This window comes from Parasteatoda tepidariorum, chromosome 1 (assembly GCF_043381705.1).
Source record: "Parasteatoda tepidariorum isolate YZ-2023 chromosome 1, CAS_Ptep_4.0, whole genome shotgun sequence".
NCBI lineage: Eukaryota > Metazoa > Arthropoda > Arachnida > Araneae > Theridiidae > Parasteatoda > Parasteatoda tepidariorum.
The window spans coordinates 102,692,629-102,709,247 of record NC_092204.1 but is presented as its reverse complement, the minus strand read 5'-3'; the positions used below and the strand labels follow the sequence as shown (position 1 = coordinate 102,709,247).

The following is a 16,619-nucleotide window of genomic DNA, read 5'->3' as shown; positions in this document are numbered from 1 at the left end:
ATGTGACAGTTTAACTCTGTACAGGGTACAGTGTTAAACTTGCTATTGGCAATTCAGAAGCTAAATACCCAAATGTCAGTATAAACCTTTTACATCTTAACCGCTAGACATACCTTTTGTTTCATTCTTCCGTCGCCTTTTGTATCTGTGCATATTTTAACTTACAATGTGGGTGGCACTAGTGTCATCCGAAGAAAAAATAGCTCTTATCAGTGCTGTTTAATGCCACGCAGTCCCAGATATAGTTTGTCTAAAATAAGAACTCCTCCTGACATTCGTCTGAACCTGTGGCGGTGACTATGGTAACGAGGTATGACTATTTCAAGTAGGGGTGCGGGGTCACTGTTTTGGGGTGGTTTCAGGTCTCGTCGGCGAGAGAAAGGAGATCTCTTCGGTCTATTGTGTTAGTCCTAGAGTGAAGCTACTCACCCTAAAATGCGCCATTCTTGCTACCATAGCACCACACGGCCTCAGACTTTGTGGTGGGAGGAGTTCTTAGCTTAGACAAACTATATCATTCCAAACAGCGCAAGCCTTAAAAAAAACTTAATTTTACTTTTTAAGTTTAAGTGCTCTTAATTTGAAATTTCTTTTTCTCTTTTTCCCTAAATAAATAACTGTAACTTTTTTTTTAATACATTAACATAGCAATAATGATTTAGCATAAATTTGTTGCATATCTAGGGCAGGGGAGCACATTTACTCTTGAAGGGGAAATGTCCCCCAGGAAGAGTAAGTTCTCTGCATGATTATTTTCGAGTTTAAACTTATTAATTCCCAAAAAATGAAAATATTGCTTTTTTATTACTAAAGTTTAAAATTTATGAATATTAAAGCGATGATGTAAAAAAATGTTTGACGGGGAAATTTAAAAATTACTTATATCAACTAGTTTTATTTATATATTTTCCAGATAATTACTCAGAGAAAAAATTACATAATTTTATATAAAGCATTAAAAAATAATGTGATTTGAAGTTCTAAGCAAAAAAAGTAAAATTTGGCAAGTATAGTATGTTTTGTTCATAACCTTAGTGCCACCTAGTGAAAATCTATTAAAATATGATATGCTTTGTATCCGAGGTTTTTTATTTTGAAATCAGTCAGAACTCCACTGGTTAGAAAATAAAATCAAGGGTACATAGCCTTTGATTTAATGGGGTCTTTTAATTGGATCATGGGCCTTTTGATTTACACAGGATACGACATCCAGGTATTCGAAGTCACGTTTTTCGGGATCAACAGTTTTGTGCTTCATAGAAAGGAACCAACGTCATCTCTGGCAGCTTAACAAAAATCAAACTTCTAAGTTGTTTTTACACAGGGCACACGATGGAACCATATTATGCCTCATTGGGCGGCCACTAAGTCCTGTTATAATTTTGCGGCTTGTTGGGGGTATTTTATTACTTTATAGAACAACGTCAGAAATTTTCCATTGTGTCCCGACGCCTTCTTTAAAAAGGAGAATACTGAGAGCGATTATTGAAAAGATTTTATTAAATTTACCACACTGTAAAAAATTCATTAAATGAAAATATCTCTTTATTTCTTTTATAAAAAGAAAAAAAAAATATTTGCAAATAATTAGCCTTTATATTTATATACGACAAAACGTCCCGGGATTCAAACTCGCGCTGTTGGTGTTCTGTAATGATGGTGTTTATATCATGGCGTTCTGTTGTCACCACCGTTCTTATTATAACATTTTAGAATCCTTGCCGAATGTAAAGTAAAAAGGGAATACTTATAAGGAATTTAAAGTAAAAATACTATTTTTGAAGTTTCAGATTGAACCGCATTACCATGTACGTTAATCTCTCATACAAATGTTTATGTCATACTGAGGTTCGATCTGAATGGAAACATACTCCAACTTATCACCATAGTGTAGTAATTTAGTCCGGAATTATGATTCGACCTGAAACGAGGCATGGTTCATTGTATAACCTTTTCAAGACTATAGTGATTTTGTCTGCTGGCATTTTATTTTTCCACCTGAAATGAAATATGGTTTTACTAATCACCTTATTAAGTCTTTAGTAAATTTGTTCATAGTCGATCGGAAATGAAACGTGGTTTAACTTATCACTTAATTAAGCCGGAAGTAATTATTTTCCTAATTATAATTCAACCTGATGGGAAACATAGTTTAATTTATCACCTTATTTTGAATGCAGTAAGTTTGTTCTGTATTAAGATTTGTCCTGAATTTAGACGTGATTTCTCTTATCACCTTATTGAGCCAGCAGCAAATTTGTACTATATTATACCGGACCCAGAATTTTCGGCTTAACTTTTTTACCGAGTACATTATGGAATATTGGACAACAGATACTTAATTTAATTATAAGTCCTAAAGAAATATGTCTCATGCCTTAATATTTTCTAATTTAAACTGACTTTCTCAAGTATACCGAAATTTTACTAAACTAATTCATTGTTCAACTAAACTTTTTAATTTTCTAAAAAAACGTATTAAATATGTATTATTTTATAAAAATAATAATTCTTGAGACAACTTCGGAAAGTACCGAAACAACGAGGTCTATTAGATTCAGAACAAATTGTTACAAATTCAATACGGAAAATAAAGCCAATTACGAGATAGCAAACATTTTAATTTGAGAGAGTACCTCACGCTATTTAACAATCAGTTTACACGGAGACTTCAATTCGATAGCTGTCAAAAGTTTACAAGTTCTATATCACAATTCAACGAAAAACTAAACCGTATTTCGTCACGTGACGCTCGATTTGTTTTTTCCTGTTGTCCCTGGAGACACACATTTCCCTCTAAGATAGAAAAACAAAATCTATGAAAATAATTATACCAACTAATCGAACTTTTTACCAAGTCATGAATACAATAACTTATTTCTTCGTGAAACTGTCGAACATGACAGACATGCCACGAAGAATGTGCGATATCTCGCCAATGAACGGAGCCGTTTGGCGAGATTGATACTCCATTTCATAAATTTAATAAAAATTGATAGCTAAACTGCGATTTTGGGATTTCCTTTCAATTGAAACAAACAGTTGCTAAGGAGTATGTATCGATTCATTTGCATAGTTCATTGCAGTCTTTATGCGAGTTCAACGGTTTGGTAAACAAAGTTAAAACCTTCGTTGGCTATCTTGAAAGTGATTGGCTGAAAAGTTAAAAATCAATTGATGACACAATTCCTTTTTTGTTTTTGTTCTCTGCGGTGTTGCTAAATTTGCTGTTTTTTTGGGAGGGGGGAAGCATGCAAAATTAAAATTTGTGATTAAAAAACCCTGACTGTATTTGAATTTTGTGGTGATGAGATGTGCTCTGCCGTGCTACAAGCCAATTTACATATTTCGCAATGGATAAAGTTTATGCCAGTCCTATTTATAAACATCAAGAATTGTTTCTTTCTGTTCCCTATCTAAAATATGTAGAAAAACGAAGTACTTTTATAATTACGTTGATATTGATACTGACAAAGATGTTTACGTTATTAAAGCTTTAGAATTTTGCAAAAGGTACTAATACACGAATTCGACTTAGAAAAACTACACCAAAGATAGTCATTTTTCGCCACATAATTCCTGTTTTAAAAAGCAAACAGCTAGAAGAAGAATTTTTTGCGTATAAAACTTTAATGACACTGCCAATGATGCTTATATTATAAAAACTTTGGAACTGGGGAAAAGAAACAGATGCTTCAAGTTTAGCTTGAACATGTGAATAAATGTTATTTTGGCTTGGATTTTCGAGAACTAAAACTTTTAGATTCTCATGAAGATTCGAGGCTGTTTTATTCAGGGAAAGAAGAATAAAAGACCATTCTTTAAGAATCAATGCTTCTTTGTAGCTTTCATTTGGATATGTAAGTATTGCTTATAAGCTACTATTATATTTATCATTATTATGGATTAAAATGCTGCTGTTATTGATAAAAAAATATTGAAATAATTTATTGATCTCGTAATCATTAATACTAAATAAAGAGTTTTGCGGAATAACTTATTAAATTACTCTGTAAAATACTTAATTTCCCAAGTAAGTTTATGTTCTGAGAGTAGGACATTAATTAATTTTGATGAGTTTTTAAGCATGATGATTTTTTATAGAATAAATCGTTTCGTGAAGAGTATCGAGATGTTTCTGAAGTCAATATTTTGTTCGTAGTTGTTAGAAGCAGAACATCCAAACAATGTTCTGTCGTCATTGTTTAAATGTCCTGTTCATCATTCTAAAACCTACTTTATAAAATTCAATAAAATAGCATTTAAAACTTTCTTTCACTTTTCACTTCGATGTATCATGTTAGCTACATATGCCCTTCAAATTATAATGTTAAATACATATGCTATTCCGTGTATAATGTTAAATACATATGCTCTTTAACGTATAATGTTAAATACATATGCTCTTTAACGTATAATGTTAAATACATATGCTATTCAACCTATAGAGTTAAATACATATATGCTCTTTAACGTATAATGTTAAATACACTTGTTCTCAAACGCACAATGTTACATGCAATGCTCTTTAACATTTATTGTTAAATACAAATGCTGTACAATGTATAATGTTAAATACATATGCTCTTCAACATATAATGTTAAATACACGTGATCTTCTACATGTAGTGTTAAATACATATCGCTGCTTCAAAACTAAAACGACACATCTGCAGGCATTCCACGTTTGCAGATGTGTCGTTTTAGTTTTTAACCAGCGATACGTTCTTCAACGTATAATGCTAAATAAACATGTTCTTAATCGTATAATGTTAAATACACATGCTCGTCAACGTATGTTAAATACAGAGTGTTCCATTACGATGCACATATGTCATTATAATTCATATTAATTTTCTTTTCATACATTTCTAAAGGGGGGATTACAGAATATTCTAAATATATTTTTTATTACTCGAGTTGAATAGTTCATTAGTCAGACTATAAACAGCACAAACACTTTATCCTTATATGTTTGGGATCTCATATATGGGATGATTGTAAAACAATACAGAAGCGAAATCTATGAGTACTAATTTCACCTACTAAAATGATTTTATATTTACAATACTTTAGTTGTTATAAATAGCGCCACTATTGTACCTTTTTTTTTGATTTTATTAGCATATACATTTAAATAACTACACTGTAAAAAGTTCGGAATCAAATTAAGGTAAAAGTACCGGTACTTTTTACTGCTAAATCCATTTTTACTGAAATATGTTATGGAACAAAAAATCCGATATATCGTAATTTGAACAGTAATAATTACTGAAAAATCACCGAATCACTCTACATAAATAAATATTACTGTAAAAATTATGGAATAATATTTTATGGCAAAAATGGATTTTACGGATGATGCATCCAAAGTACTTTATATCATAATTTGATCCGGCATTTTTTCACTGTAGCAGTTAGATTATAACTAGTAACTAATAAAATGTAGTAGAGTATAACTAGCAACTAATAACCAGTATAACTGGTATGCCAAATCTCATAATTACAAAATGATGACTTTAATACGTAATTGATACGTTGAACGCTTTTTATAGGTAATATCTTCTCCTTTGCTCATGTTATTTTTATAAAAATCAAAATTTTTCCATTTTTTTTGGTTCTTATTTGTATATCAATTGCACATAAACGTTTAAAATTTTTGAATGCTAAGGTTAATTAATATGGTTTGTTACTTAATGAGTGTATATTTTAAGTTCGCGAGGAGTCATCATAAAGGTGGAGATTTCATCACTGAAGTCACGTGTTGCTATGCCAGAAAACTTTTTAGAAAATATTATTATCCGATATGTTAAAACACGTTTATTTTCGAAGTGAAAACTATGATGAATTCCATGAACATTTCTAAGATAATACTTTAATAATTCTTTTCTTTTTTTTCTTTTTAACAAAAAGAAGTTATTTATACGCAATCGTGAAGTCATTTTCAAGAAGTGGTTTCTAAACGGGTACAGTACTTTACAACGGTACGACTTAAACAAATATTTTACCATATTAGATGAAAAATATAAATAGTTTTGACAAAAATCGTATTTCTTTTATATAGAAATAGTAATATTTATGGATAAAAATCGTAATAATTTTTGGTCAAAATCAAAACATAAAGTGCACACTTTTATAGTATACTATAGCTTTGGTTACAAATTGCTTATTAAATACATTCATTTTTACGATGATTTATAAATAGATAGTAACACTGCACAACAAATTTGAACATAGTTTTTGTCCTTTAAATCTATATATATAAAAGTGAATGTGTGTCTGTCTGTCTGTCCTCTATAGACTCCTAAACCATCCGACAGAAAGCTATGAAACTTGGCATACAGATAGTTCAAAGCACGAGGAAGGTTTCTGTCGACATTAGAACATTCTGCGATAAACCGTTCCAGCGATATCAGTGAAAGTCGAAATGGAATTTTCTGATTGGTTAAAAGCTAGCCATTGTTTTAAATTTTGCTATAAACGATTCAATTTTCAAATATCTTGAAGATAACAACAGTGATATTTTCTATCTTATAACTCTATTCATTTAGAAAAGTAAATTAAAGTAAATTGCATATACTTTAATTTTTAATTCGCGCTTTTCTTTATGTCAGGTGAGCACAAGCAAGTAAAATCAACGAGAATAGATTTCTTAATTGTTGGTCGTATCACGGATTCAGTACTGTGAAAACTGTTTAATAAATATAAAGACAAAAGCAAATTTCATTCAAATTGCACGTTTTCAGAAATATTTATATTTAGTACGTAATTTTAGGTTAGCAAAATTAAATATACTTTTCGAAGATTTCAGTGCTGTGACAGTTGTCATTTGAAAACTATTAGTTTGTTTGTTTATTTATGCAAAGTTTTCGAATTCATCCATTTTATTTCTTTCATTTATAAAATTGATTTTTGTTTTAAATCTTATAATTTTCATATTTCTTATTCATCTCATTTTTATTGCTCTTTTTATTATTTAAAATATGTATGTGATATTTCGATTTAGCAAATTTGCGACCACTGCCAACTTTTACATTTCTTTTTCGTTGTCAGAAAGAATATTTGCAAAAATATGCCGCCTAAGCAAATCGCTCTTAGTCGGTCGACATCTCAAGCGCGCAAAAAGAGAACTACCCGTGTTTCAGAAACATCGGAGCAACGGGAAAAAGACTTGAAACTAATCGAGAACAGAATGCTTTTGCCCGTTCCTTAGAAACGTCTGAGCAACAGGAAAGAAGACTGTCAACAAATCAACTACGAACTACACAAGCCCGTTCGTCGGAAACATCAGAGCAACGGGAAGCAAGAATGAAAACCGACCGAGAACGCATTTCGCTATTCAGACGCTGCCAATACTCTGATTTGAATTTCAGTGCATTTCACTATGATCCGACAACAAACTATAGTCTTCCCCCAAGTGTCATCATCGGAGAAATATATCAATTATGTATGTTTTGTAATGCTCTCAAATTTAAAAATGAAACAGCTGAAATTTGCTGTTCTAGAAGCATACAGAAACTACAAGATTTTACGTCGCCTGCCGAGACATTATCAACCTTCGTATCAGGTCAAACAAACCAATCGAAACATTTTTTGGCGCATATACGCCGGTACAATTCGTGTTTCTAAATGACTTTATTCGGTGCTACACGTATCCTGAACGAGAATTACATCCCAACATTCAAAGTGCAAGGCCAAATTTATCATCGTGCAAGGATCACTTCTTTCAATGCCTAACGCAGATCATAAATTTCTACAAATTTATTTCATGGATAACACAAATGATCAAGTCAATCAACGTTGTCAGGTAAACAATGGCACTAAACGAAAAATTGTTACCGTATTACAAAAATTTTTCGATCAACATAATCAGTTAATTAGGCTGTTCACAATTGCCCTAGACTAAATGTCATCCGATATTTACAAAGTTGTTATTAGAGCTGAAAAAACACCTGTAGGCCACCACAAAGAAAAATACAATGCGCCAACATTGGATGAAGTGGCTATTGTTATAGTTGGCGAAGAATTTACCTCCCGCGATACAGTTCTTCATCGCAGAAATCGTGACGTTCAAAGAGTTCTCAGAAACGTATCGATCATATGATGCATTGCAATATCCTATTTTATTTTGGTGAGGAGAGGAGGGATATTATTTTAACATAAAATTAAGAAGTCCGCAAACAGGCGAGAAAACCAATAAGAAAGCAAGTGCAATAAGTTTTTATGCATATAGATTAATGATTGCCAAAACGCTGATAATCATACTTTAAAATGTCGACAATTAGTTCATCAATACATTGTCGATATGTATGCGAAAATTGAAACTGAACGCCTACTGTATATTAAATTAAATCAAACCAAATTACGTTCAGAAGAATGCATTCATTTACGGGATGCAATAATTAATGATGGTAACGTTAATCCTAATGATGTGGGGAAAATGATTATATTGCCGACTACATTTGCAGGGAGAAAAACTTGGACTCCCTGCAAATGTAGTATTCATACATGTCTGAGTATTCATACATGTGCCTTGGACTCCAAGGCACATGTATGAATACTCACAGGATGCAATGACATATGTTCTCGCATATGGGCTCCTAGATTTATTTATTACATTTACGTGCAATTCTGCTTGGGTTGAAATTAGAGATATTTTGTTACCAGGACAATCATCATCGGATCGTCATGATATTACAGCACGTGTGTTCAAACAAAAATGATAATCTTTACTTGATTTCATTGTGAAGCGTCATGTTTTTAGAGAGACACGGTGTTGGGTGTACTCTATTGAATGGCAAAAACGAGGATTGCCTCAGGCACACATTCTAATTTGGCTTATTGAAAAAAAACCACCTTCTAAAACTGATCAGATATCAGCAGAAATTCTTGATGTCACCATAGATCCAGTCTTATTTCAGATCATTGTCCAAAATATGTTTCATGCTCCGTGTGCATCACCATACATGTCTGTTTGAAAATGCACTAATGATATCCTAGAGAATTAACTGCTTTTTTTCACCATTAAATAAAATTTGCATTTCAAATCATAATCGCAAATGTCATTTACACACTTAAATACAAAATTCAAATTCAAATTGAAAGCGTTGCAACGCACGCAGGGTACAGCTAGTTCTATATAAACATAAGGAGCTTGATTCATACATCGAAACCAAAACAGTCCATCGCATACCGTTTTGTTTGAAAAAAGTCGCCAAGCTTCTAGTGAATTGTATTCCTATCTATAATGCTGTCATGCATTTGGAGCCTTGAGAATTCGGGAAGCAGATAAGGCTTTTGTCGCCAAGATAATCGTCGTGTTGGTTTACTCCCATGGTTTAAAAAGAGTTTCGTTTCACTGTGTGGCGTTAAAATACGTAGAGTTTTAAAATAAAATGCGGATTTCCTTGAAAATGGTGCGTGATAAAAAAATGATTACAGATTCGTTATTGTCAGCCAAAAATAAGTAAGAAACGCAAATTTCTAATTAATGGACATTTTTACTTATAGCGCAGCGTAAGTTTTATGATAATATGTTATTACAAAACTTATTAGACGCTCATATAGATCATAATATTATATCCTATAACTAACATTAGCTTTCGAACTATTATGTTAATAAGCTTTTATTATATTGTACAATCCTTTCACATTTCGAAGAAGCACGTAGTTAATATGTTAAAACCACCCACGTCTTAGTTATTTTAATAAAATGCCCTCAAATGTTGGAATGCAAAACATATACTTATTTGAATATAAATGGAAAATCGTGATAATGAATATTTATATCAAAAATAAAATTTTTAGAACTCGAGTTTGAGAAACCTGAAATATGTTTAATGTTTGAATTCACGGAATCAATTAAAATGTATAAATAAAACATTTTCTTATTTGAAATTCTGTCTTCAGATATGATGAAAGACGTGCAGTGCAACTATAAACAGTAAAATTATTTCCAAAGGTAAAATGATGCGACATTTAAATATGGAGTTTACTAGTTTCAAAACATGATGCATATACGAAAATTATAATTCATCAGAGAAATAAAGTTAAAAGGAATGAATTTATAATGCAGGTAGGAATTGATGAAAATAATGACAGTTATAAAGAAAATAATTATGAATATAGCAAATTAATATAATTATCTAAAGTTAGGATACATTATAGTTAAATTTTAAAAATGAAACTTTCCAAATGTATATAGGAAATCTACTTTAAAATTATGAGTGAAACATATAAATTATCGTAGAACACATTCTTTGTATCACAAACACAACATTATACAAATTTTTAGTTGCATTTATACAAATACTTGATCTTGCTCAATCGTGTATGGGGATTTCAAATCTAGAATTAAATTTGCTCCCCTAGATGCAGAGTTTTTTTTAAAACAGATTTTAATCTATTTAGTGTTTTTATGTCAAAATAAAGGCCGGGATAGCCTGGTTGGCTGGGCGCTGGACTCACGCTTGTGAGAACGGGAGTTCGAATCCAACCGGCCGAAGATTCGCCGTGCAGCAAATGGTGACCATTGTGTGTTAAATCTGTCGGGTCACAAAGTCGTCCACATTCCCATAACAAATCAATACCTCTGGGGTACTGAATTGGAGATGAATCCTTCGCTGGTTCAGGTCAGAATTACGATCTGTGGACGAATGAATGGATGTATAAATGGGCCCATCCTATTAACGGGGGTGTGATGTATGGGTGTGGCGGAAGTCGAATTCTTGGCCATAGATGGCACCACAGGAAAACAAGAACAATCAAACCCCTTCTGCCTTACTGGCAGAAGCAACAACAAGTCAAAATATACAAGTTGAAAAATGTAATATGTAACAGTGGGTCACGTAAGCAAGGCGACTAACTTCTAAGGGAGTTAGTTCAGACACATAATCAGGTTTAAAGTTGCATTGGAACCCATGCCTGGAAATGTCGTCATACGCGGGTAAGGCGCTTCCCTATTATGACCTGTTGAGAAGCACATAAGGAAACAGTTCATAATAGAAAGCATCCTTAGCGGCGTATTAAGACATTTCGTGGTATGGGTCTTTAGGCAAATTTAATCCTGATGATGTGCTCCAACTCCAAGATCAATTTGTTTTGACATTTAAGTGAAACACTGTTATATATAGCATTTTTAAACTTGTACATTTTGACTAAAAATAGACTTAAAATGTAAACGATTTGAAATGAATAATGTGAAAATATCCAAGATCTGTTCAAAATTCATGTGGCAGAAAACAAAAAAAAATTGTTCCCCAGTGTAATTAGTATGAAACAAAACAAAACGTTTTAATTATGAACAAGGAAGAGATGACAGCCTTAAGAATTTTTTATTGAATCATTTTTCAAAGTTTTACTTATTATTAAGTTTCAGGCGATAAAGTAGGCCTAAATTCAACGTAGAATGCCTTATTATAAAGGACTTTTCATTTATATGTAAACCCTTATATACAACTTTCGTTTTTTGGTAAATTTCAAAATAATAGTTTCATTAATTTTAATTTTAAAGAGTTTAACTCTAACCATTGTATTTATGCAAATTTTATCTTCGTAAAACAAAGATGCTTTATTTTTTTATTTTTTAGCACCACAGAAAGAAGTAAATGACATTCAAGTTTTTTTTTGCATTAAAATTGCTCTTAGGACTAGAACAAATTTATTTTTCGATTCTATTAAAATTCAGTCAACATAATGGTTGTAAAGAAACATTACATTTTTTTCAAGAATCCTTATTTCAATGAAAATGCCAAGTATTATCTTAGTTCATGTTCATTATTTTATTCTAAAATTTTAATTAATTTTAATAACAATCTATTTTTTTAATTTCAAATGTTCAGGAAGAAAATGCTTTTTTTTGCATGTTTACATTTATCAAAAATGCTTAAAGAATTTTAATTCCAGTATTATGGAAATAGATTAAAAATGTAAAAATGTCCTCCTAATTTATTTTTTAAAATAAAAATAGCGTTGCGAATATTTTGTAATTTGGAAACTATTAAAATTTCTTCCTAAACGGGAAAATGTATTATATTTAAAAATGTAATTTTAATTACAATTTCGGTACCATCAAGAAAGCAACGTTAAGTTTCCTCCAGATTTTTTGTGATAGCTTAAGAAACAATTCCGCATTTTTTCTTTTAAATTGCTGCTTCACTAAAACATTTTAATTACTTTTATAATTCTTCGAGCGATTTCCTAGAAAAATGTAACGATACGAATATCATCAAAATTAAAAAAAATATGAAAAGAATCTCTGGACTGAATTTTTTGAAAACCTTTTATGCATCTCTTGCTGTTTCCAGTGTCAATTGGTTGAGATTGTTTGTAAGAAACTATTAAAATCGCAGTTTTATCTTTGGAACTTAAATCATGTTGTTTAAATGAATTTCATAAACTCATCAAAATTAAAAAAAAAAAAGCACAAAAGGAAAGAAATCTCTACATTAGATTTCTCAAAAACCTCATCTGTTTCAAACGTTTGCAGCTGGATTTTCCAATGCCCCCTGCTTTAGATTAATTGTAAGGCACTATTAAAATCATAATTTTGCTTTACAAACATAAAATATATTATTTAAATAAACTTTAAAAACAAATCAAAATTTAAAAAAATGCGTGAAAGGAAAGAATTCGCTACTTTGGATTTTTTAAAAACCTTATACGTATCAGTTGCTTGGAATTGGATTTTCCAATGTCCCCTGCTTAAGATTGTTTGTATGTAATGATTAAAACTACAGTTTTATTTTTCAAACTGAAAATATATTGTTTAAATAATTTTCAAAAACTCATCAAATATTAAAAAAAATATACATGAAAGGAAAGAAATCTCTGCATTAGAATTTTCGAAAATCTCTTTTGTATCGTTTGCTGGCATCCAGTTTATCCATTGTTTAAGATTAAAAATACAATTAAAAGGAATTAAAAACACAATTTTATTTTTCAAAGGTAGAAAATAGTCTTTTAATGAATTTCAAGTGCTTTTAATTGTAAAGATTGTCTCAAAATTGAGTTTTGATGCTTATTTACAATACAATGTTGCCAACAAAAGGAAAAAAGAAAACAGCAGGACAACTGGCATTTCAGGTTTATTGAAAATGGAGTGATCCTCAAAAGAACAACCCGTTTTCATTGCGGAACATTACTTTGAGCATTATTGAGCTATTCGACATTCTCGTAATTTATCGAGTATTAATAATCCAGAACATGCAATTCGTTGCCGTTGGACCCTTTTATTATGCTTAAGCTTTATATCAACAAATACATAACCTCCTACGCTTTGAAGATGGAAATTGAGCGCGGTATCAACACAATTCAGTCAAGTTTAAGCAAAATGGTTTATGAAGGTTGAAAATGGTTCCAAAAAACGAATAGGAGCCAGTTATCTGATATACTATTCCTTAGATAACCCTGTACAGTAAAATTTATAAATCAATAAAAATTTCACAGTTTTTAATTCAGGAATCATGATTCAAAAATTGTGTATTCTTTTTTGTCAAAGTGACTCCTTATTCTAAGAATTAAAAACATTAGGAATATTAGGAATTATAAATGTGAATATTTTTTGTACAATATTTTTTTAATTTTTTATTTTATTTAAACGACTTAAAACTCCTCATGCACCACAAAAAAACTCCTCATGCACCACAAAGTATAGCATGAGGCCTACAGTTGTAAGTAGAAAACAAAAAGAAGAAAAATTTACAAATTTCCATTAAAAACAAAATTCCGCAAGGCCGCAAGACGGTACAATTTTTAAAAGTTGAGATTTGATTTAATTATAATATTTGGTTTGCAAAATGATCAAATTTTACCGTTTACTTTTATATTATTATTATTTTTTAAAGAGATATGCGTTTTTGAATTGTTTTAAAGCGTAAGTGCAGCTTACTTATTTGTTTTTAAATCTTAAAACTATGTTTTATAGCTGAAACAGCGAAAAGTTTTTTGTTTTAAAGAGTTACGTTATTTTTTTAAAAATGTAAATGCAGCGTATTCATTTTTTTAAAAATTAAATCTTCAGAACATATTTTATCTTAAGAAAATCTACTGAAGTAACAGAGGGTTTCACATAGTTTCAACAACGCCAATTTTTGCCAGTTATTTTACTGCTGCTCATCAAGTCTCAAAAACTATCCGCAAATATTTTGATTAAAAAATCATATTGTCTAATATTTTTCAGTTCCTTAATATATAAAAATGTACAGTGTGCCAAAAAAAAAAAAAAAAAAAAAAAAAAAAAAAAAAAAAAAAACTGTCTACCCCGAATATTTTTTGATATACTGATCAGATCTTCGCTATCTAGGACTCATTTTTAATGTTTCAAGGAGGGGACATCAAATATGCGAATTGCAGCCGATATTCTAACACATGGATCAATAAGTTCCGAGACTAACCCAGAGATGGCGCTCGTAGTAAACCAGTAACCAGGTCTTTCTAGAGTACTAACCTTTGCTTGAAACGTGTCAAAATTTTAAGTCGATCGGACCAGAAACAGCTGAGTTATCGAGGTTGGAGTAAAGTCGTTTTGTAGTTTGTTTAAAAAATGGAAAAAACAGAGTTTCGTGTTCTGATAAAACATTGTTTTTTAATGGAAAAAAACACCGTGCAAGCGAAACAATGGATTGACAAATGTTACCCGGACTCTTGTACATCAAAAGCAACGATTTGTCGGTGGTTTGCCGAGTTTAAACGTGGTCGTACCGACACAAATGACGCGGAACGATCGGGTAGACCTGTGGAAGCCGTTACACCGGAAAATATGAGTGAAGTGACAAAAATTATAATGAAAGATTGTAAAGTGAAGCTCCGTGAGATTGGTGAGATGACACAGATATCATATGGAAGTGTATTTACTATCCTTCATGAAAAATTGAGCATGAAAAGGGTTTTTTCCAAGTGGTTGCCGCGATTGCTTTCGATGGAACAAAAACAGCAACGAGTCGATGATTCAGAAAGCTGTTTATCGTTATTTACTCGCAACAAAAAAGATTTCTTGCGTCGTTACGTGACCATGGACGAAACATGGTTACATCACTACACTCCAGAGTCGAAGCGGCAGTCATCTGAGTGGCGCACAGCTGGCGAAAGCCGTCCGAAAACGCAGCAGTCAGCTGGCAAAGTCATGGCGTCAGTTTTTTGGGATACGCATGGCGTGATTTTCATTGACTACCTCGAAAAAGGTAAATCGATCAACAGTGATTATTATACTGACTTGCTGGTGCGTTTGAAGGAGGAAATCGCAAACGCCACCAAGACAATGCACCCTGCCACAAGTCGATGAAAACAATGGCAAAATTGAACGAATTGGGCTTTGATCTGCTTCCCCACCCCCCATACTCGCCAGATTTAGCCCCCAGAGACTACTGGCTCTTTGCTGATCTTAAAAAAGTGCTCCAGGGAAAAAGATTTGGCTCAATGAGGAGGTCATCGCTGAAACTGAAGCTTATTTTGAAGCGAAAGATAATTTTTTTTATATCACCCTAAAAGGTGATTATGTTGATGAATAAAAAAAAATTTTGCAAAAAAAATGTTGTTTTCATTGTTAGTCTCGGGACTTATTGATCCATGTGTTAATGTATGAAATCAGACACAGAAACGTACTTTCTCTGCATAAACACGCCTTTTCTCCCACGGATTTCTGACTGATCTAATCTGGGAGATAGGGTCCCAATAGTCTGGTCAGGAGAACCTCTTAACTGTTTACTTTTTGCGTATCCTTTACTTGCGTATTCTTGCTATAGCTACTTGCGTATACTTTTAAACCAACTAAAAAGTTTTTACACTCAATTATAAAATTCGTATATCCAAAGATAAAAGATAGATCCAAAGAGATATCCATGAAAAAATTTTTTTTTAGTAAATATTTCTTATTTTATCTAATATTGGTGTGAAAATGTTTGAATTTTAAGGTATACGACTTTTTGCGTCATTTTTGAAATATACAAGTTTACATGGCAAAGTATAAAATTTGAGTGAAATTAATTGAACAGTTCCCGAGAAATCGAATTTTAAAGTCGTATGAAAATTTGATTTCATTCAGAGAGAGTTCGTTTTTTGTCCGATTTCGTAACTTAAAATATCGTTATGTAATTAAAAGAAAACTAAATAAACAAGTATAGATTTAATTTTTAGGCCATTTATTGCTATTTTAACATTAAATATGCTTATTTGCTTTATAACAAAACGGAACGGTTAAAAATTCCTCATCAAATTACGTCAAAAAGTACCGGCCTTCAGGTTGTAAATACTTTTAACCGTCATATCGATTTTAAGCATCAAATTTTACGGAATAAAAAGCCTGATATACCGTTATTTTTATACAGTAATATTTACTGTAAAATCACTGTGTAATGAAATAAATATTATAGAATAAAATTACGGTATAAAAATTTTACGGGAGAAAAGGATTTTAAGGTACTTTCTTTTCCTTTCTTAAATAGTAAATTTTTTTTCTTTCTCAGTGTGTCAGTACTTTTTGCCGTATTACGATCCAGAATAACTATTTCACGAGTATTATGATATTATACCGTTATAACGGACTACCGCTATAACGGACACACGCACACACACATGTATATATATATATATATATATTTTCAGAATTCTATGCAGCGCGTGTA

The 16,619-nt window shown here is 31.4% G+C and overlaps 1 protein-coding gene across 1 annotated transcript in view; it reads left to right on the top strand.

The window, feature by feature from the left end:
• Positions 1 to 2,877: 2,877 nt before the first annotated feature.
• Positions 2,878 to 16,619, top strand: part of LOC107436417 (uncharacterized) — a gene marked incomplete in the record, with an annotated part of 134,932 nt that continues 121,190 nt past the window's right edge. Inside the window, 1 exon segment of the mRNA XM_071184473.1 lies at positions 2,878 to 3,860. Coding sequence (XP_071040574.1) covers positions 3,770 to 3,860 — 91 coding nt within the window.